At 39.2% G+C, this 21,741-nt stretch overlaps 1 protein-coding gene across 5 annotated transcripts in view; it reads left to right on the top strand.

Annotated features, from left to right (window-relative positions):
* The window catches only part of INPP4B (inositol polyphosphate-4-phosphatase type II B), a 487,644-nt gene that overhangs the window by 231,750 nt on the left and 234,153 nt on the right, over positions 1 to 21,741 (top strand). For 4 of the 5 annotated variants that reach the window (XM_060012086.1, XM_060012084.1, XM_060012085.1 and 1 more), the window contains 2 exons: positions 9,720 to 9,770; positions 19,523 to 19,602. In XM_060012086.1, the coding sequence (XP_059868069.1) occupies positions 9,720 to 9,770; positions 19,523 to 19,602 (131 nt within the window). Of the gene's footprint in view, positions 1 to 9,719; positions 9,771 to 19,131; positions 19,188 to 19,522; positions 19,603 to 21,741 lie in introns of those variants that run through there. The other variant, XM_060012087.1, reaches the window with a different exon arrangement.

The raw sequence follows: 21,741 nt of genomic DNA, 5'->3' as shown, positions 1-21,741 counted from the left end.
ATTGAAATGTTAATAATATTCTCATGTGAGGCTTTGGAAGTCAGCAGGAATAGAATTCTCAACTTATAATGAGCAGCTGTTTAGCAAATTATTAGTTAATGTCTTCAGTGCCTCTAAAACACATTTTTAGATTCTGTTTCTGCAGTGCAGAGAAGTCCTTTATTCTTTACCTCAGTTTTAAAAATAGCTAAATATCTATTAACACTGAAAAAAGTTTTGTTTTTAAATTGTACAGCTCTTTGGAGGTTTGTCCTATTTGTTTTAGGTAAGTGCCCAGGACAAGACTTGACTCTGAGATGCAGTGTAAGATACCTGATGGGGTCTGACCAGTGCTGCCTTTCCCAGGCTAGTGTCCCTTTCAGGAGGCTCCAGAGGTAAAGAGTATGAAAGGCAGAAGAGTTTATGCTCAGAACAGAGGTAGAGAGACCTCTTTGACTTCATGAAAACTAGACCTCAGTTTTAGCATCTCTTATTTTCAGTCGAGCCTGTATCTTTCAGTGACTCTCTTGGAAAGGGAAATGGAATAAAATGTGGGTAATGGCAGGGATAACCAGAGTTACGTGACTCTGGAGCACATTTGCTGTCACCATTAACTTAAAGAACCACATGACCGGTAGAAGTTAGCATAATGGTGTATTCATATAGTGAAATTAATAGCCTTAAAAGGCCACCAATTAAACATAAAGGGACCGATGTGACCAGAGGGCTGTGGTGTGACCACCATTGCCTTAGAGAAATGGAAAACTCCTACGGTTAGATGCATCTAAACTAAGAGTGCTTACACTTTTCTTAATGTTATCTCATTTGGCTTGGGAATCTCTAGAATGTTCTTGTGTATATCATTTGCATAATATGTTTTGACATGTGAAAGGTGATCACGTTTACCTGGTAAAGATTAAGATAGCACATCACACTCAATAATTATTGGATTATTTTTAGTTAGTGCTCAGGCTTCAGGGTTAACTCTGCTTTTATGAAGAGAACTACCTGTAGTTATACATTTGTAACTGGTGTATCGAAGACTTAACAGACAGCCCAACACGTAATGACTTTTTTTGCCCTCTCCGATCATATTTAGCTACTACATTCTGTTGAGTATCATTGTTCACCTCTTAATCACGTTTGGAAGATCCCTTAGCTTCGCGATAACTTTCAGATATTACAAAGGTTAGTTTGGGTAGGATGTGGCAGTTGAAACAATGCTCGCTCTGACGCCACCTAGAAACAAGCCGAATGTGTTATAAAAATCACGTTTGAAAACATCATCAAGCTGTGACAGTAATAACAACATGCGAAACTAAAATTCCAGAGAAAGGAGGACGTTTCAGAGTGGAGCTATCAGGAGCCTGTGGACTTTTCCTCTTCGGGCATTTGGTGATTCTGAGAGTAGGTTGAAGAACAGGCATTTGCCTGGACACGGGGCTGCTGCTCCTTAGAAGAAGAGAAAGTAGCAGAGCTTTCAGCCGTTGTGTTGGATGGACTGAGAAACTGAGACTTCAGGGACCTCAAATCAATGGGCACTTTTTCTCAGAAGAGAATCGCTGAATCCTGACCTTGACAGGAGGCGAAAGAACCAAGCCAAAAGCTTATATAAAGCAGAGTGAAACCTCCCACGGTTTCACAGTGTTTAGGAAACCAGGGAAAGGAACCAAAACCAGGCATGAGCCACAGCCCTAGAGGGAGTGTTGAATTGACAATGAGGGACTAAAAAGCCATCTCTCACCTGGGGGCGATTACGGATTCTCTCTGTAGCTAGAAGTCTGAGCATCTGTCTTTGCTAAACACAAGGTGGCAGCTGCCAGGCCCAGAACCCAGCAGAGATTCTGGTTTTCATGTGTAGCTGAAATGACAAACTTAGAGAACAGAAGGGACTCGAACTCACGGCTGGTCTGTCTCTAGAGACATTTGCCAGACGTTGAAGCTGAGGCCCAGTACAAAAGCGGTACACTGAGACATCTAAGGATCTCCAGCATCCTTTCAAGGACTGAGGAGCAAAGACCAGTTAGGCTGTCAGCTGAAAGTTACGGAAGGCCGTACCCTACAACACAGGTAGACTGAGTGGCTTAGTTTGCTAAGCCTGCTATGAAAAAGTGCCACAGACTGAGTGGCTTCAACAACAGAAATTTATTTTCTCACATTTCTGGACTCCGGAAGTCCAAGATCAAGGTGTTGGCAGGGATGAGGTCTTCTGAAGCTTCTCTCCTTGGCTTGCAGATGGCCACCCTCCTGCTGCCTCTTCACATGGTTATCCCTTTGTGTTTGCGCCCCTGGTGTCTCTTCCTCTTCTCGTCAAGTTACAGGTCCTATTGCATGAGTGCCCCATCCTAGTGGCCTCATTTTAACTTAATCACCCTGTCTCCAATGATAGTCACATTCCGAGGCACTGGTGCTTAGGGCTTCAACATAAGAATTTGGGACTGGGGAAGCTTGGGGTTGGGGGTAGAGGGAGTGTGGGATTGGGGGTAGACAGGTTGGGAAAGTGGAGATTCAGCCTACAACACCGAGTCTTACTAGAATTCCAGACTAGCTCTGTCCCAAGTCAATCCCTGACTTGATGACAAGAGCAACCCCTTCCCCATAACATGATGTAAAAAAGCATAACAAAGGAAAGACACGTCTGAAAGAAAATATTATCTGGAGCTCTACAGATGATTGACATTAAAAAAGTGACTAATTACCTTCATAACCAGAAGAATAAATCCCATTACTTATTTAAGCGTGTTTAGGTGCAAATGAATATCTACCATTCTCGTCTGTGACCTGTTTCACTCGTAAGTACTCTAGACCAGACCATAAACATGCGTATGAATTACATGGGAACCTTGATGAAATGAAGACTCTGATTCAGTATGTCTGGAATGAGCCTGAGATTCTGCGTTTCTATAACAAGCTTCTAGGGGACGGTCCTCAGACCATCCTCCTGACCAGCTTACAGACCAGTAGGTGATGAGTGTGTACACTGGAGTTTAAGAAAAATTGCCCAATAAATAACGTTTAAGATCACTTCCAGCTCTGACATTCTGTTAACTTTAAAAAAAAATCTTTTCCAAAGGAAGACTTATTCTATCACTTGACCATTGCACAGTGCCTTTTTGTGAACTTGTATAGGATTTGGAATTTATGAGGCTCACACTCAAAAAAGCTCATTTCTTTTAGATCAGTAGTTCTGAAATTTGGCTACACATTGGAATCAAGTGGGGAGTGAGCACTGAAAAACACTGATGCTGGAACAGACCCTTCCCTCAGAGATTCTGATGTAATTATTCTAGAATGTGGCCTGGAAATTGGCATTAAAATTATGCCGGATGATTCCAATGTGTTGTCAAGATTAAGAACAACTGTTTTAGGGTAGCACTTTTATTTGTTTATTTATTTTTACTAAAATAGTACTGGACCTGCTTTGACCACCCACCTCATTTACCAGGCCCGTTTCTGGTAAAAGTAAGTAAATGCTGGTCACAGCCCACCTGCAAAGGAGGTAGGATTTACCCACAGTTGATAGTTGAATAACTTTTTCTTGGGGATTTTTTATCATCTGAAGCTAGATAGTTGCTGCTCCTTATAGACTGGGCATGTGATTTCTACTTTGCCAGAGTCTTCTACAATCCCTATTGTCTCTCACACCCAGTTCACTTCTTTCAGTAATTTAACCTGCTTGGAGCCTTTGGGTATGTGAGTTTGTAACACTATCTCTACCGTACTAATTAGTGAGATAGTAAATTAGAGACTAAACATGTTCAAGGAGAAATTTTAAATGTACTTCTCAGGCATATTTCAGATAAAAATTTCACATTGCGTAGGTAGTTTTTCTAGGTTAGCTCTAAGACCCCTTCTATCTCTAATATTCTGTGGTCTAAATTGTTGGCATTTGTGCATAGATCATTTTCCCCATCCACAGTTGGAAAATCAATATCTGAGTGGCTGATAGGTTTTAGACAATTGAAAATGCTTAACAATTATTATTGCATATTTTGACTCTTAACCATGTTATTAGTATTGCCTATAGGAATACGATGTCTTCTTAATCTCTGAGATTGCCAGTGTTTATAATAGTGGCTGGGTCATAATAAGTAGTTAATGCATGTTTGTTGACATTAGAATACTGAATTAGGATTTAATATGACCTATTTTGCTTCATTTCTTCATAGCCATAAACTGAATTCAAAATTTCATTTACAACCAATGGGAGGTCTGAGTTATGCTGGCCACTGAAACAAATGTAAACATCAAAATTCAGTGTCTCAGCACAATGGACGTTTAGCTCTTATTGTGGTGGACAGACTTCTAAGATGGCCCCAAGGTACCACCCCATGTACATGTTTTACATAATCTGAAGATCTGAAGTGCAAGAAGGTTTGATGCAAACGAGATTCTTTATTGCTGGATTTGAAGATGGAGGAGGCCACACGGCAAGGAATGAGGGTCACCTCCAACAGTTTATAGCAGAGTCCAGCTGACAGCCGTCAAGATAACAGGGACCTCAGTGCTAGAGCTGCAAGGAACTGAGTTCTGCTAACAGCCTGCGGGAGCTGGCAGCTGACCTTTCCCTAGACAAGTTTTCAGATGAGGTTGCGGCCAGCTGCCACCTTGATTTGAGCCTTGCATGTAGGACTGGATGGGAGAGCCCGGCCATACCAGGCCTGGACTTCTGACATACAGACTGTGAACTAATAAGTGAATGTTGTTTTAAACAGCTAAGTTTGTTGTTATTTTTTACACAGCTAACTAGAAAGCTAACCAATCATTTGATAGCCTAATACTGGTAGTGATGGATGATGGATGGCTTTCTTTTATGTCGTCATTCTGGGACCAGGTGCAGCTCTGCAGTCACCTAAAGAGACAACGGAGAGGGCATTCTAGATCCACTTCTGAAAAATCCAGTTTAGATGTGGCAAACATCACTTATATTTTATTGATAGGAACTAGTTACATGGTTATCTGTCAATACGAGGCATCCTAGGAAATACAATCCTGACTGAGCAGCTTCCTCTCCAAAAATTCATATTGTGCAAGAGGGCTAAACGTTTCTGTTGCAGCCAGATTTCCATGTGTTTGAATATTAAGGCAATTCTATATCTCATTCCAAGTGGAACAAGTAAATGTGATGATATTCTATATTTTAATTCGAGATTCAGAAAGAATAAGAGTAATGCATTTATTAGAAAAAAGGGATGTGTTTCAATGACACATTCATTAGCAGAGATCTTATCAGATATGACAGTAGTCTGAGGAAAGAACCTGGGCTTTCTCCCTGCCCCGAGGTATTCCTCCACTATTGCCAACATCTTCCATTCCGCCTTCCAGGGGAAGGTTGCTCCTTCCTCACCTACCAGTGAGGTCCAGACCTGGACAACCTGCCGCACAGCATCATGGCAGCACGGCCTCCCTGTGGATCTGGTTACCCAGCGGTATCCTAGCACCACTCACCTATGAAAAGGACAGCAATCACCCTCCTCCCTGGCTCAGGGTAGCTGTGCCCAGCCTCTTTGTAGCAAGGGCGACTCTTTTAATAAGTTGTCCCCCATGGACTGGAGTGCTGTGTCCAGCCACTTCAGTGGTAGCCCAAGTAGCCTCTTGCTTGGAAACAAAGTTTATGAACTCATCTATAAGGATTTGATGAAAGAGTGTCACTCGCACTAGGCTACCTGATTTTCCTTTGGTTGTTTCTTTTTTTTTTTTTCAGGGTAAATTTAGTGCATAGAAGGTTGAGCTTATGAAGTTGATAGAGAAGGAAATGAATTTGTTTTACAGGAACCTTAAGAAATATTCAAGACGGAATATACAATTTTCTACATGACCTCTTCTAGTAATTGATCTTTCTTGCTTTATTTGATATCATAAAAATCCAGACAAAAGGATGTTCTAAGAACTCTAAATATGTAGTCAGGCAGACATTCTTATCTTCCAGGAAGGGACAGGAGACAGGAGACGGGGGGGGGGGGGGGGGTGCGGTGAAGAAAAACAGGGAGAAGAACCGCTAATAAGACCAAAAAAGGGAAAATGAATGTCTAAGGAAGGCCAGTAAATCTCAGGAGGCATGACATTGCCGATGAACTGGAATATTCCAGATGCTACAGTAACAGCCATTGCTTCATCCCTTTCTCACCAAGAGGTCTCAGCTAAATCTGTCCAGGGTTTATTTATGGTTTTTTTTTCAGTGACGTATTCCTCCCTCTGGTCCTGTCTCCCTGTCTCTCTGCTTCCTCCCATCTTTCCTCTGTCATCTCTTCCCTCTCTCTTTTGTCTTCTTTCTTGTTTCCCCTCCCCCCCTCACTTCTTCTCTTCCTCCTTCCCTTTCTCTCTCACTTCCTCCCTCCTTCCCTCTCTGTGTTTAAGTACTGTTCTAAGTGCTGAAAAGATGTCATACTCGTGACAACTTGTGGCGTCTCTTATTAACCCCATGTTAAAGATAGCGGACGTAAGAGCAAAGGGCAACTGGCGTAAAGAGGTTAAATAATTCTTCCGATGTGAGTCTGGGCAGAGTGGGATGATTCAAGGGGCTCCGATCATGTCACTCCTCTACTTGAACACCTTGCTAGATTTCCTAGCAATTGCATACAGCTCCGATTCTATAACATGATAGATGGATCTCTACAACAAATGGCCCCCAGCCTCTCTCCCCAAACACAGTCGGCTTTTGTCACATCCCTAGAGGCCCCCATGTTATAGCATCATCAGACTACTCACTCTTTTCCAAACACAGATGGGCTTTTATGACTCCATGCTGCATGCCTGATACATAACGCCTTGCTTAGTTTGTCGCATCCTTCTTTACCTAAAACTCTTACGCATCGTTCAAAACCCAGACCACCTCTTTTGTGAAGCCTTTCCTGACACTTACAGGCTGAACTAGTTACTCTTCACTCTGAATGCAGACAGGAAAATGCTCACATTTCCATTATAGAATTTACAGCATTGTCCTGGATTATTTATACATTTGTCCTGCCCACCAGACTCTGAAGTCCTGAAGAGAAGGAATGGGACCTTATTCACTGGCAAACCCAGTGTTTGCCACCTAGTTTGTGTTCACTGTGAAGAGGGTTGTACGATAACGCAAGAAAAGCATCATTGATATGTAACCTATATGCTAAACATAAGTAGTACTGACCTTAAATATAAAGGTTTTAGAACTGTACATACATGCTGACTTAATCAAACATTTCCTATAAAAATTTGACTTTATACAATTTAAAATTGATTTATAATTTTGTCTTTCAGTTCCTCTAAATCAAGAGCTCTGCTAGTGATTTAATAAAATGTGACGTACATGTACTTTTCAAAAATACTTTTATTATGTAAAGTGAAATTCATTCTCTCTCTCCTTCACACACAAACACACGCACACACTGGATATGGCAAACCAGTCTGTGAATATCTTTAGACTTTTTCATAGTATACACCTTTGTGTTAAAAATCTTTTTTTCTATATAGTTTATTCATATTTATTTAACATTTAAGAAATAAATGTTATACTGATAAAATCAATTTAAATTTAGGAGTTTAATGACGGTGTTGCAGGAATTGTCACTATTATTCTACCTTTGTCCAACATTAGATTGCATTGTCTACACACACACACACGCACGCACACACACACACACACACACACTATATGCAGTCCTACATATGTTTAACAGTTTCGGACTTCTTTCACTTTATTTCTAAATTCAAGCATATCCCTTTGGAAGGTGTTATTTGGATGTCAAATATTTTCTTAAAATGATATATAAATATACCCATATATATTAGTGTATGAGTTGCATGTATGTGAATATTTATTCACTGTATATATAGTTCATTCTGGTATATATATGTATATAGTGTTATGTGTATGCACACACTATGTGTATAGTCCATATAAATAGATACATATATGTACATATATGCGCACACACATACTGTATTTATATATCCCTTTGGATGATATTATTTGGATGTCAAATATTTTCTTAAGGTGATATATAAATATACACATATATACATGTGTGTATTAGTTGCATGTATGTGAATATTCCCTATATATGTAGTTCATTCTGATATATATATATGTATATATGTATATAGTGTGTGTGTATATACACACACTATGTATGTAGTCTATACATGTATATATCCATATACTATATTTATATATCCTTTTGGGTAATGTTATTTGGATATCAAATATTTTCTTAAAATGATGTATAAATATACACATATATATGTGTGTGTATGAGTTGCATGTATGTGAGTATTTATTCACTCTGTATATAATTAATTCACTATGTATATAATTTATTCTAGTATACATATGTATATATGTGTATAGTGTGTGTATATTACACATGCTATGTATATAGTCTATACACACACACTGTATTTATATAGTCTATGTGTGTACACACACACACTATATGGTCCATTACAGCATGCTATATATTAATATATAGTTTCCAAGCTTCCTCATCCTTTGAGGCCAGCTAATGATTTCCAGATAATGAGACTGAAGGGTACCTCTGAACATTCTGGACCAAAGAACGTTAATGCAGCTACCAACCTGGAAATGCTCTTAAACAGTGAGCTCTCTGTCATGAAATCCTGAGCTGAGCATGTTCTGTAAATTGTGTTTACTCTGTGGGGGTCTCTCCTGTCATTATTTTGTGTGACAAAATAATGGTGAACAATTCTGAGTCATAATGACTGACAAATTGTACAAGTGATAATGCTGGATCTGTCATAAAGAAACAAAGAAGTATGATTGCCCTTGCTGCACCTCCAAAGGGATTTTGTTAAAATGACCCCCTAAAATGTTGATCCATTATATGTTCCTGGGTTCCTCTCTCCCATCCCTCCCTGCAGCCCTCTGCTCTCCAGTTAAACACAGTGTTCTTGTATGTTGCTGTGTATTCATTTAACTTGTTTATCTCATCCTTACTTCAAATTTAGATATACTAGGTTTAGGTTTTATGTTTTCTTCCTGCTTTTACTAGCTTTTTCATAAGTGAGAAAGATGATTCTGACTTCTTTTTATCGGAAACATCTTTTTTCTTAAAAAGAGAATCATAGACTCGTAACTGTACATTAGGGTCAATATCCATGGACAGGAAAGAGCACAGGTAGTTTGAAAGGTCTCCAGGTTATTCTAACGTACAGCCAGGGCTGAGGATCACCACCCACTAGAAGAAATATGTCTACTTATCATCTAAGGAGTTGATTTTTCACCAGGAATGCTTTTTAAACATATGAAAAGCTTCCCCAAATGACTATTATCCTCTCCCACAATCAAGAATTAGTTTTCAAAGGAATCTAGATGATGGTATATCACAGTTTGGCCCAGAATTCTCAAGAGAGAGAGATATCCTAAAAGAGAATAAATATTTATAAGCATTCATGGAATGACATTCTCTATGCCAACTCTGTCCTTTTCCTGGAATGTTGAATGAGCTTTGCTTTTCAAGGAGATTAAAAGTGATTCACCTAAAGCCCAGATATCTCTGTATTTGACAAGGAGTGATGGGATGAGCTCTGTCTACTTAAGAACCTCAGGAAATTCAGGAACTATAAAAAGATAGCATCGTTGTTGCCCACAGTGGATGTCATACACAGGTACCTTCAGTAAAGATTAACCACAGAGTCTGAACTGATGCCAGATGAGGGAAAATGCAAACAGCACCTGTGTGAAGCTTCTGCACTGGTTTCTACTCCAAAGTCATACAGAAAATGTTTGTTTTTCTCCTTAGGTTAGAACAAGTGTCCTCCCTGAACATAAGGATCCCCCGCCAGAGGTTGGGGTAAGTGTTTCTTTTGTTTCCAAAAGGCACACACATCATTTCTAAGCTAATCATTTGGGTTTTCTCTGGCCTTCTGCCTTCTAGCTGACAAATAAAATTGAGTTAAATTAATAGAGTGTGACCTGCAAGGAGACACGGTCACATATTTGTGGAATTGCATGGACTTCATTCCTTGTCTCCTGAAAATCATCCTCAAGTGAATTCTTATTTAGTTCAGCTGGCTAGAGATGAGTCTAGGAATTGCCCTGCAGGTAACTGAGATGTGATTCGGAGCCAACATTCCAGGACCAACAGGAGGCTGGGAAATTGCAGGTGTGAGCTCGACCGCTTCCGCAAGGACGCAGAGGGCTGACTAGCCGTGGGACTGGGATGTTTTCTGCGTCCAGCCGCTTCAACACTGTAGGGCGGGTTGAAACAGAAGATGCCACCGAAGTGCAGCCCAGTGCTGGAAAACCCAGCTGAGGTTTTCCTGCTGCATCTGAGCCATTGCATCTCAAGCTTTTACAAGTTGGGAGAGCAAGAGAGTAACAGGTCATTTTGCTTGGACAAGTTTGCAGTAGGCAATGGAGGCTCCTGAAGAATAGCCCAGAAGGCTGGTCCCTGGGATCCTGCATTCAGAAAGGTGGAAAAAGTCCAGAAGTAAGTTGAGCCTAAGAGGCCCTGCCAACTGAAAGGCCTATTTGAAATTCCCTGAAATCCTACAGGCAGTTGGCAATCTTCTTCCGGTGGGTGTGGGGAGCCCTGTGCTAGGTAGCATTCATTTCCTCATTGGCAACAGCTGCCATCCCAACCTGCTAAGGGGACCCTCCAGAAAGCGTGCCTTGCATTGGCTGAGAAGTGAGTCAGCCACCTCTGCATCTCTCAGCGTAGGGGAAGGAAAAGGGTACTTCGTGCTCTCTCATGCCGAACGCAGCCTTCTAGTTTCTTCCTGGAACAGGCTGAATAACTCTCTTTGACTTAAATGAATCTTCATGCTTTGTTTCCTGCCAGTCCCTTCAGCCTCTTGTGCTGCTCTCACTTCCACCGCCAGTCTTGGTGCCAAGACTACCTGGGCTGCTAGAGTTTCTCCCAAGGAACCAGCGAGTCCTCCCAGCCTCAGGCCTCTCTCCCTGCAGGACACATGCAGTCTCCTTGCCTGGCTGCCCAGTGGTGCTCTCTCCCAGCTCAGGACTCGGGTCACAGGCCTTTTGCCTACGACCACTCAGACGTCCTCCTTCAAACTAGAACCGCCAGTGCAAGCCGTCCTCACACCCTTTACAGTTCCTTCATATAATGTAAGGCCTTCTGAAATTTGTAACTCTTTTTTTAAATTAAAAAAAAAATCTATAGTGCTTTACAATTTTCAAATGTTTCACACACATGATTTCATATAATCCCATAATAACCCTTTTCCCCCACCCCTATTTTGCTCCTCCCCCTTCCCTCTCCCCACTGATAACCACTAGTTTGTTCACTGTATCTGTGGGTCTGCTTCTTATTTTATTTATTCACTAGTTTGTTGTGTTTTTTACATTTCACATGTTAAGTGATACCATACAGTATTTGTCTTTCTTTGTCTGACTTATTTCACTTAGCATAATGTCCTCCAAGTCCATCCATGTTGCTGCAAATGGCAAAAAAAAAAGAATGAAATTTATAACTCTTAGTAAGTTAATCATTTTTTTAAAAAAATTACCATTTACTTTTTGAGGTTCAAGAAAGATGAGCTGGTTTAATTATTTTCCTCCAACTGCTCACTCCCACAATTTCTCTGTGTTAAATCCTCCTTGCTTGAGATTTTAATGACATCTTGGCCTAATTGTATGAATTTCCCCCCTATTTTTTCTCTCACTCAAGTTCTTGGAATGGAATGCATCTTATTCATTTTAAAACTTGAGTCTCTTCTCTGATTTTAAATTATTCTCTTCCACCCTCTCCTCCACCATTTCCTGCTACAGGCTGTAGACAACTCTGCGCTTCTAGCAACTTGTGTTGGGGGGAGGGGGAATGGTCCATCCTCACACATTCTCCCCTTTCCTCCTCTCATTGCTCAGTTACTCAGGAGAAAGGAAAGGGGAGAGTTCCTTGTGTGCTTGCCCACCATGAGGTGTGGTGCCCTTTATGCTGGTTTTTATGCTTCTCAGCATAATGCTGCCCGAGTTCTCTTTGTGGCAGAGTGAAATGCTGGCTCTCCTGTGAGCACAAATATAGGTATTTCTGGAGGCCTTGGAGGCCCCTTCCCATTGTATACTTTCCCATCGTGGGGGATCTGGTTCTGGCTGAACCATGTCTCTTCTGACCGTTTCTGTGAGCCCCAGCAGCATCGGGTACTAGATAATCAATGATTCCCAAAGGAGACACGATCACCGGTTCCCAACACAGCAGAGGTAGAGATGGTTTGGACACCTTCAAGCTTCATAAGTCATGTTTTGGGCCCATACCCTGATGACTTTGGTTTTGGCGTTGGAGATCAAGATGTCTTCCTGAGGGTAATGAAGAGAGAGATCTGCTTCATTTCCTAAATTGTATCCTCCCCAAGTTCTGACCTCTCTCTTCCAGCACTACCTTTATATGAACTGGCTGTGTTGTGGTTACTAATAGACCAGTTTCTCTAAACTGGCTCCTTTTAGGCACTGTGATGAGGTTTTCTGAACTTATCATGTGGAACATTTGTTATCTTGTGTCCTCATCCTTGACAAAGACTCATCTATAATTCCTGGACCAAGAGAAACTTCTCAATGGGCATTCTCTGACATGCCTATTGTATCAGTTAGGAATGCATTCAGAAGCAAGTAACTGGATGAAGAGTAGGTAACAGACTTGTTCTTCTCATGTTAAGAAAAGTCATGGGGAAATTGCCCAAGTCTCCAGCTTCTCAAAAGGACTTAAAGCAACCAGTCTCTGTCCATTGTCCTGCTTCTCCTTTCTTAAAGTATTGTACAGTCTGACCATTACACCTCCAGGTATCACATTCCAAATTGAAAAGGTTCTGAGCATCTCATCCTGTTCCTTCAATTCTGGAAAGGAAAACTCAACTGGTATACAGTCGTTCCTCAATATCCTCAGGAGATTGGTTCCAGGATCCTCCTCGGATACCAAAAATCCATGGGTGCTCAAGTCCCTTACAGTTGGATTTGCATATCTGCGGGTTTTATCTCAGTGGTTCTGCACCCCAGGGTACAGAGGGCCAACTGTCCCACCACTTACATAATCACTGAGACGATCAGAGTCCCTGGGTAGAAGGGAATCGGGATACAATTCCCATTTAAACAAAATCAAGATGCTATTAGGAATGCAACTTGGGCAGAATGGGTATTATTTATTAGTAATGTCTCCACTCTCCTACTAGATGTTAAACTAGTATTTTGTTTAACAAAAGACTAGTTTATTTTGATTGCAAAGATCATGTATATTTTGTTTGCAAAGATCATGTGTATTTTGTTTACTTTAATAGCCCTAGCTCTGTGCCCAGAAATTAGCAAATCATGATATATGTATTGAATGCATTAGGAAGCATACCATGATTTTGGTTTGCCAGCCATCTTATATTTTTTTAGAAGCAGCAGAATAAAAAGGGAGGGGGTGTCTAAAAATAATTGCAATAACATGGTAAGAATCGAGTACATTTTATGACACATCAGAAATCAATAAAATGGTAATTATATTACCAAACTAAATCTCAGGCATGATAAGAATGAGTCTAAATAAGAACAAGTCAGCATGCCTTGGCTTTTCTAACACCCTCAGAGCACATGATATTCTGGATAGAGAAAAATTGTCACGCCTTGAGCAGCTGTGAAGTACCGCTGATTAATATACATCTCATCACTCCTCCAAACTATTTTTTTGGACACTGAAAAAAATCCGTGAGAATTTAAGTTCTTGGCCAAGAACATAGAGCAGGTAATGGCTCTGCCGTTACAATGTGCCGTGGACTCTAGCCACTAAGTACTCCAATTTAAAAAATCAGCTAAAATTTTTTATTATAAATCTTTCAAATATGTTCTATACATTTCTTTGCATTCTTCAGCAGCATCTATTAGATGAAACCACACCTTTGGTGATGACTTAGTCAAGCAGATACCAGTCTGTGCTCTGAGACCTTGTGAGGTATATTCATAGTAAAGATGTAATTTTATAATATATGACTTTGCCCTAAATTGCATTTTAATGTGTTCTTTGGACTGTTCATCAAGTTGTAATAGATATTCTCTCAGTTCTTTTTTCTTTGTCATGTATTTTTTCAGCGCATATAGTTCATGTACCCTCTGTCCCTTCCTATAGAGTGGGAAACCACACAACCATGTCTGTTAGGGTAGAGGGGGAAGAAACAGTACCTGTACAAAAGTATGAAAAAGGGCCCATCCTGTAAGTTATATGCAGGAGATGCTGTGTATCAGCCTGCCTCACCATATAAACTTCTGGTTTTCAAAGACCTTTTAAAACCTACACCACAGTTCCAGTATATAGTTTTATGAGAATATGTCAGAGTATTATGGATATCTTCATTTACCCTCAAAAACCAGCACTGTCTTCTAGAGACTGTCATACAGAGTGAAGTAAGTCAAAAAGAGAAAAACAAATATTGTATAATATCGCTTATATGTGGAATCTAGAAAAATGGTACAGATGAACTTATTTGCAAAGCAGAAATAGAGACACAGATGTAGAGAACAAACTTATGGATACCAAGGGGGGAGGGAGGATGAATTGGGAAATTTGGATTGACATACGTACACTACTATGTATAAAATAGATAACTCATGAGAACCTACTGTATAGCACAGGGAACTCTACTCAGTGCTCTGTGGTGACCTGAATTGAAAGGAAATCTAAAAAAGAGGGTATACATGTATACGTATGACTGATTCACTTTGCTGCATGGCAGAAACTAACATTGTAAAGCAACTATACTCCAATAAAAATTAAAAATAAAAAAACAACACTGTCTACTAGAAATTTAATGCATGCCACATATGTAAGTTAAAATTTTCTAGCAGCCCTTGCTTTTAAAAGAGTAACAAGAAAACAGGTGAAATTAGTTGTAATATTTTATTTAACTCAATATATGTAAAATATTGTCATTTCAAAATGTAATCAATTCAGAAATCAGTAATGATATATTTCACACTCCGTTTTTCATATCACATCTTATAAATCTGGTTTGTGTTTACACTTAGAACACAACTCAACCCACAGTAGCCACAAACTAGTGCACATGCTGGATAATGCAGCTCTGGACAGTACTTGGAAAAACTTGGGAGATCTATGAAAGTTGTAGTATAAAGGAAACCTAAACTTTGAATAAAGGCTTTGTGAGATGAACATAGGCGATGGAGGTATGTGTATGGAGGAGCACTTCCTCTGGATCCTTGTGTAGTACCAGGGGAACGAGACCATGGAGGACCCGCTTCAGGCAGGTATGCAACCCTGCTGAGCATTCTGGATGTCTGTGACTTGCGCTGAGTCCCCACCAGGGCAGGCAGGATGAACGGTTTATTTGTACGCTCCCCGTAGAGCAGAGCCAGGGATTGAGACAGGTGCCCTGCATTCTCCACCCTGCTTGATATCACTCTCCAGCCAGGTGAGTGATTGAAATCGTGCATCTGGCAATTTAATGATCATCTGCTTTGGGTGCCTGCACCAGAATGATAATGGTGAGTGTTGCATTGTCATGAGCAGGCAAGAAAGGTCAGAGCCGCACAGAGTGCAGGCAGAGAGCCTGTCAGAAGGAAAGGGAATTGCCACCTGTCCTGGAAATGAGGCACAGCGTGAGGGGGATGAAAGAATTCTGGACTGAAGAGCGAGAAACCTGGATTCTAACTTGGCTTCTGCACATTAACTAGTTCTGTGACCAGGTGTAAGCCAGTTAACTCCCATGGGTTCCTGTCTCTTCATCTACAGACTGGCCATGTCTTAGTAAGTCTTAATGTTTGTTGATTTCATTCAGACATTTCTTGGCCTCTGATAAGCATTCCACATCATCTAATAAAAATTTGAGCTATAAGGAATTATAGGTAACGTGTGCTCAACACTAAGGACCACATAACTTTCGTATCTTTTTTTTCCACTAGAATTTATTCTAGTTTATATTTCCCTGAATCTAACTTTTATTTTTAAACATACATTTTTCTTTTTTATAATAGGAATTTCTCATAGACTTTTTTTTTTAAATACTCGGCCTTTTCCAAAAAGTATTTGAAGTGGACTTATATTTAAGTCATCTGACGTCTGGGCATATTTTCCTTAAGTACTATGCAAGCTAATATTTATGCAGTGCTTCCTATTTTCCCAGCAATGTACTAAGTGCTTTGCCTGGATTACTTTAATTCTTATAACAATAACAATGAGAAAGATACAGTTATCCTATGCAACATTTTCATCCAGAAACTAAGGCCTAGTATGGTGGAGTAACTTGTCCAAGTCCCAGATTTGTGAGAGAGAAGACAGACAAATGGAGGTTGACAGTGCCCGTCAGTGGACAGCCAGCCTGGGGCCTGGGAGAAGTGATTTAATTGCCCAGATTTCCATTTTTGGACATAATCATGGATTTAGAACTACACTTCAGACCTCCAACTCTAGTGACACTTTAATTTTTTTTTTCTTTGTTTTAAAATTTTCCCCTGATATTGGATCTCCCAGTTTAAAACCTTGAAGATGAGAATTTTAGAAACAATACTGAAGGAGAGATGAAAACATTGTTCCCTGAGTTATATTTGGAATATAAACAGATTTTTTGAAATAATTTTCTTAAATTCTATGATTATGATTAAAGTGACAGTAAAGATAAAATAACTCTATATTAAATTATTCTTTTGCATTAGCATTGTGTGCCGTTTTCCCTCCATGGGAATTCAGGTTTCATAATAGAGAAGACTGTTTTCTCTCTAATTCATTCTTTGACCAGGAGTCCAGTGAATATTCATGTAAATGAATGATGTGTTTTCCACTTTCAGGGGTGTGGAGGGTCCTAGTTTTATTTATACTGAGGCGAAGCAGACACATAAAAACCTGCTAGAAAGTAAGAGTATAGGCAAGTCCATTGTTCGGTATTGCAATGTGAAACAATTAGGCAATGTCTTTAAACTGAGGGATTTTATTAAATGCATTTTATGTGACATGTAGTCCTAATGTACAGTTATTTTTAGAATAAATTTTAAAAATATTTTTAGAACAAATAACACTTCCTCTGGTTTGACACCCTTTCGTAATGCCATTACCTAAGTTGATTTATAACGGATTGTATGATTTCTGTAAGCTCTCTCTCAAAGGATAATATCCTTTGAGATTAAGCACGTGGCTGACAGTTGTGATGGAAAAGGTTGACTCACAGGCATCCATTTTGGCACACTGCAAACACTCAGTGCAGCAGTGGGCGTAGCATGCAGCCTCTCTGTTCCGGACAACGGGCTGAGCTAGAAGATGGACGAGCCAAGGTCCTGCTTCCACAGGAGCTCCCGGCCTGGTAGGCAGGAGAGACATTCAATGACTTGTGGTCACAGACTACTTGCAGCTGTGCCTGCTGGTGTGTCTGGGGCGCATGTCTGAAAATAGCCCCTCCACCTGTCTCTCGTTGCTACATTCCCGTCTGGGACATCTGCTGCTTCTATTGCTGAAAAGACCACACTAACATTCATGGCATGTGCAGTTTGTTTTCTTAATTCTAAAACCATCCCTTCCTTCAGAAATCTCAAAAGGCAAGGAGAAGAAATAACTTGAAATTTGGGGGCATCGTGACATTTCTGGTCACGATGGGTCAAATGGGTTGAGCATTTTCTTCAAGTGAGGATAATGAGTGAGGGGTAGAATTTAAATTAATAACCCTAATGACTGGTGAAAGAGAAATAAGCAAGACATCTCTTTAACATACAAAATGCTAAAGTGAAATTCACTACCACGTTATACAATCCACAAGCTAAAAAATTGTTTTAATTTCCCACAGGTCAGTGAATTATAATGGTTTATAAATATCTGCAGAAGGAGTATTTCTTTTATATCTCATAGTATAAATTACTTGAAAGCTAGTGTCTATGCCATTCATTCATTCATTTATTGTCAGTCACTATTTATCACACACCTAATGTGTGTTAGGCAGTGGGAGGTTACCAGAAAACAAAGCTCGTCGTGCATCTTCAAATCTCAATTTTTATTTTGAGGGGAGGACAGAATAAGCAATGAAATACATAATATTTAAGTGACAATAGAAAAAATACAACAGGATAAGGAATGGAGATGAGCAGTGTGGAGAAGGGGAGCCCTTTTATACAGGGACGTCCTAGTAGGTTGTCTGCTGAGGGGGCATAAGTGCTTTTGTTCAGCTGGGTCTCTCCTAGACACTCTCTACCCCTTACTGAAAAGTCACCCTAAATTTTGGCTTTGTTCATACAGCTCTTGGAATTCTTCTCTGCCTTGATTCACTCTCAGCATTCATGTCATCACAGCTTGTTTCCACAAATCTTCTGTTTTCACATAACATTCTTCACCTAATAATTTAGTCTTCTATGATCCCCAATTTGGCGACTTGGTATCTAAACCACTTCTTCGAGTTTCAAGTGAATTAATTAGGTTTTATCATTACTAACATATAGGCATCTCCAACTTACAACCGAGTTGTATTTCAAATGTTTGCCTTTACGATTTTTGAACCAGTTCTTCTAAGTTAGAACTTTGAAAAGAAGGAGAAAAATTCTGACCTGAAGCTTGTCTTCTCTATGCTCAAGGATCACTTTGTGTAGGTGCAGCCTCTTATGTATGGAATCACTGCGCACTTGCCTCTGAAAAGAGCCAGTTGACTTAAGTCCAGCATCTCATTCTAGGGCAGGCTGGCAACAGACCTATGAAGAGAGAATGTTCTGGAAGATGTAGTGTAGACTTCTTGTAAAGTATTACAGTGTGTTAGGCAGCAATGGAATAGGTAATAATACGGGTTTGAAACTGATATTTTCGTGTTTACATCTTGACCTTGAAAGGAGAATGAGAAATCTTATTTATGGTATACCATAATATTGTGACTTTTAAATCACAAGCAGCCAGGAATATTAAAAAGAGATGAAAGATTTTTATCCTGGAAAAGAAAAACCAATTTAGTGTTTTATTCTTTATATTATGAGTCAGAGAGTGTAGAAGATAGATATATTCATAGATAGTCAACACCCTGTATGATAGGTTAAAAAAGCAATTTTAGAAAATGTAATTGAATAAGTACCATTCTTTTTTGTGTGTTGGAGTGAAATTGTCCCATGCTAGTGTAGAAATAACAAAGGAAACAAATACTTTTAAACATTGCTGTGATGGGGGAGAAATGTAGCATTTCTATTTATAACTTGCACAGAATTCCACATAAAAATAGCTCCAACTAACAGATTTGCTCATATCTGGAATACAAAGTTGTTGCTGCCCATGACTTGAGGAATTCTAATAAGAACAAGGACGGCATTGGTAAATATTAAACGTCTGTCATCTTTTCTTTTATCTCAGTTTTCATGTGGGGAGAAAATGTGTTCATGGAAAAGTCCTGGCTTCTGTGTTAGACATTTTGTTATTTTCCTGGCTATTCATCTCTGTTTTTAATGAGAAGGATGCATTTGCATCCCTCAACCTCGCCCCATGAAGTGGACATCTATTACTGATGGTTGTATTTCTGTCAATGAAATATTTGTCAGGCTAATAGATTTAACATTTCACTCTTCTGAAGACTGGTTTTGTGTGATTGCTGTGACACAAAATTCTGAGAACCTCAGAAGTTAATGGAAACCATTCTTTCTTATTTTCAGCGAAGCTTTCTGGGCTATGCCAGTTTTAAAGTCGGAGATCTACTGAAGTCCAAGGAGCAAGTGCTGACCCTGAGCCTGAGGTGGGTCTCAATGCTGTTAAATTTAACAGCCTGTGATATTTATTGAAGGCTGGTTGGGTTTGAAAGTCACAATTCTTGCAGGTGTTTGGATGTCAACTCTCAAACAGCTTACGTTCTCCTCTGCAACAAGTTACAGGGAAACAGCAATTATTCAGGTTCATATTCAAGTCTGTGTTTCACATGGTCAAAAGTTATCAGCTCTTGTAGGGAAAAAAACTGACATTATTAACAAACTAGTGGTGGCCAGAGGGTTAGGGGTGGGGAATGGACAAAAAGGTGAAGGAGATTAAGCAGTACAAACTACCAGTTATATAAGTCACAGGGATGTAATGTACAGCAGGGGAATATAGCCAATAATAATATAATAGCTTTGTATGGTGCATAATCTATAAAAATATCAAATCACTGTATTGTACACCTGAAGCCAATATAATATTGTAAGCAACTGTACTTCAATATAAAATAAAAAATAAAGTGATGAAACTTGAAATGAAACTTCAAAAAATAAGGTGATAAAATTCTTGAAAGTAAGAGAGTAAATAGAAATGATGGGCATGTTACTAAATAATATTTCTGTTACTTATCAAAATGTTACTTTTTAAATCAAGTGAGTTTCTAGGTTTGAAATATGTTTGTTAGAGGCAACTTGCAGATTTATGATAATAAAGGGTAGGCTGATTATTCTCTTTTTTTAGTTTATTTTGCTGCTATACTATTAAATATAAACTGTAAGTTAAAAAAATAAAGTATAAGTTAAAACAGACTCACTGCAACAGACAGCAGATCAGAGATGCTTTTGAGTATGTGTACAATCTGTTTTGATACAGATGACACAACAATCTTTAGGAACTGCACTCTGTTTTCATACTAAGAAGAGTATTAAATAGATTAATCATTTCTTTTTAACTTCATTATAAATTAGAAAAATAGTATGTTATTTTCTAACCATATAATAACTTTAAAATTATGTATACATGGAGAACACTGCCTTACAATATTTATATAGTATAAATGAATATAAAAATTGTAGAGAACATTGTTTGTAAATCTTAAGATGCTCTTCTTTTGATGCAATGTAGAGACCATTGTCAGGGAACAGACAATGTGTCAAGTTTGTTTTCCCTCTGCCCAGCCCCTAAGGACCCATTATAACCAATTTATTTCAGTGTAGATGTCATGGTTTATGGTGGAATCTGTACTGCTGGCTGTCTCCTGTCTGACTTTTTCCTGATCCTTACAGTTTAGCATTTTGACTTAAGAGATGGTATAAAATAATTTAAAGTAACACATGTTCATGCAGAAAAATAAGTGTTGAAGGGTTCTACTGAGGCTGTCATCTTCTTTTTGGCTTCCTTTCGGCTGTAACATTTTTTGTTGTTGCATTTTATTTGGGACGGCATTTAAAAATCTTTATAGTTTTGTGGTGTTATTCCCAATAAAATTTTGCTGTGTTTATTTTCTGTTGGAAGTGTGTAAGTGCCAGCTAAAATGTCTATCTGCCACTGTCACTGGTATCCTAGAAGATACCTGTTACCCATCTAGCATGGCAGTTAGATTTGACCCAAGTGCCCCTGGATTCATGATATAAGATGTCAGACATTGAGCTTGCTGAGAACCACCAGCAGGTCACGTGTTTTCTATATAAGGTGCATGGTACTTTATTCCTCACCTTGCTGATCACAAACTGCAGTATTGATTGTATCATAACTGTCATTAACGTCCGCAGCCCTCTGCACAACATTTAGACACTGGCTTTGAAACCGATATCAGGGACCCAGAAATCCTTAGTGCAATGAAAATATGTGAACACACACAATTAGAGGAAGGATAGGAACAGAAAGAGTACTACACTTAGAAGGAAAAAGGAATATAACAATTCCAGATTTAGAGGAAATCAAGACACATTTCCACTTTTGATTTGACTACTCCTGATTCTTATTTATTTGAGTTTGATTGTCTAAAAGGAAACCAAATTTAGCAACAAAGCATTGCATTTTCTAGAAGAAATAATTTTTGAAAGCCAACTTTGAAATGGGAAGGTTAATATTTTTTTCCCTTTTTGTGCTTTGCCAAATTTGTAGATTTCTCCCCCTATGAACAAGACACATTATAGACTTATCATAACCTGCTGATTTCTGA

Source organism: Delphinus delphis, chromosome 5, assembly GCF_949987515.2.
Source record: "Delphinus delphis chromosome 5, mDelDel1.2, whole genome shotgun sequence".
In the NCBI taxonomy this organism is placed as follows: domain Eukaryota; kingdom Metazoa; phylum Chordata; class Mammalia; order Artiodactyla; family Delphinidae; genus Delphinus; species Delphinus delphis.
The sequence above is the reverse complement of the archived record's forward strand: the minus strand, read 5'-3'. Positions and strand labels throughout refer to the sequence as shown.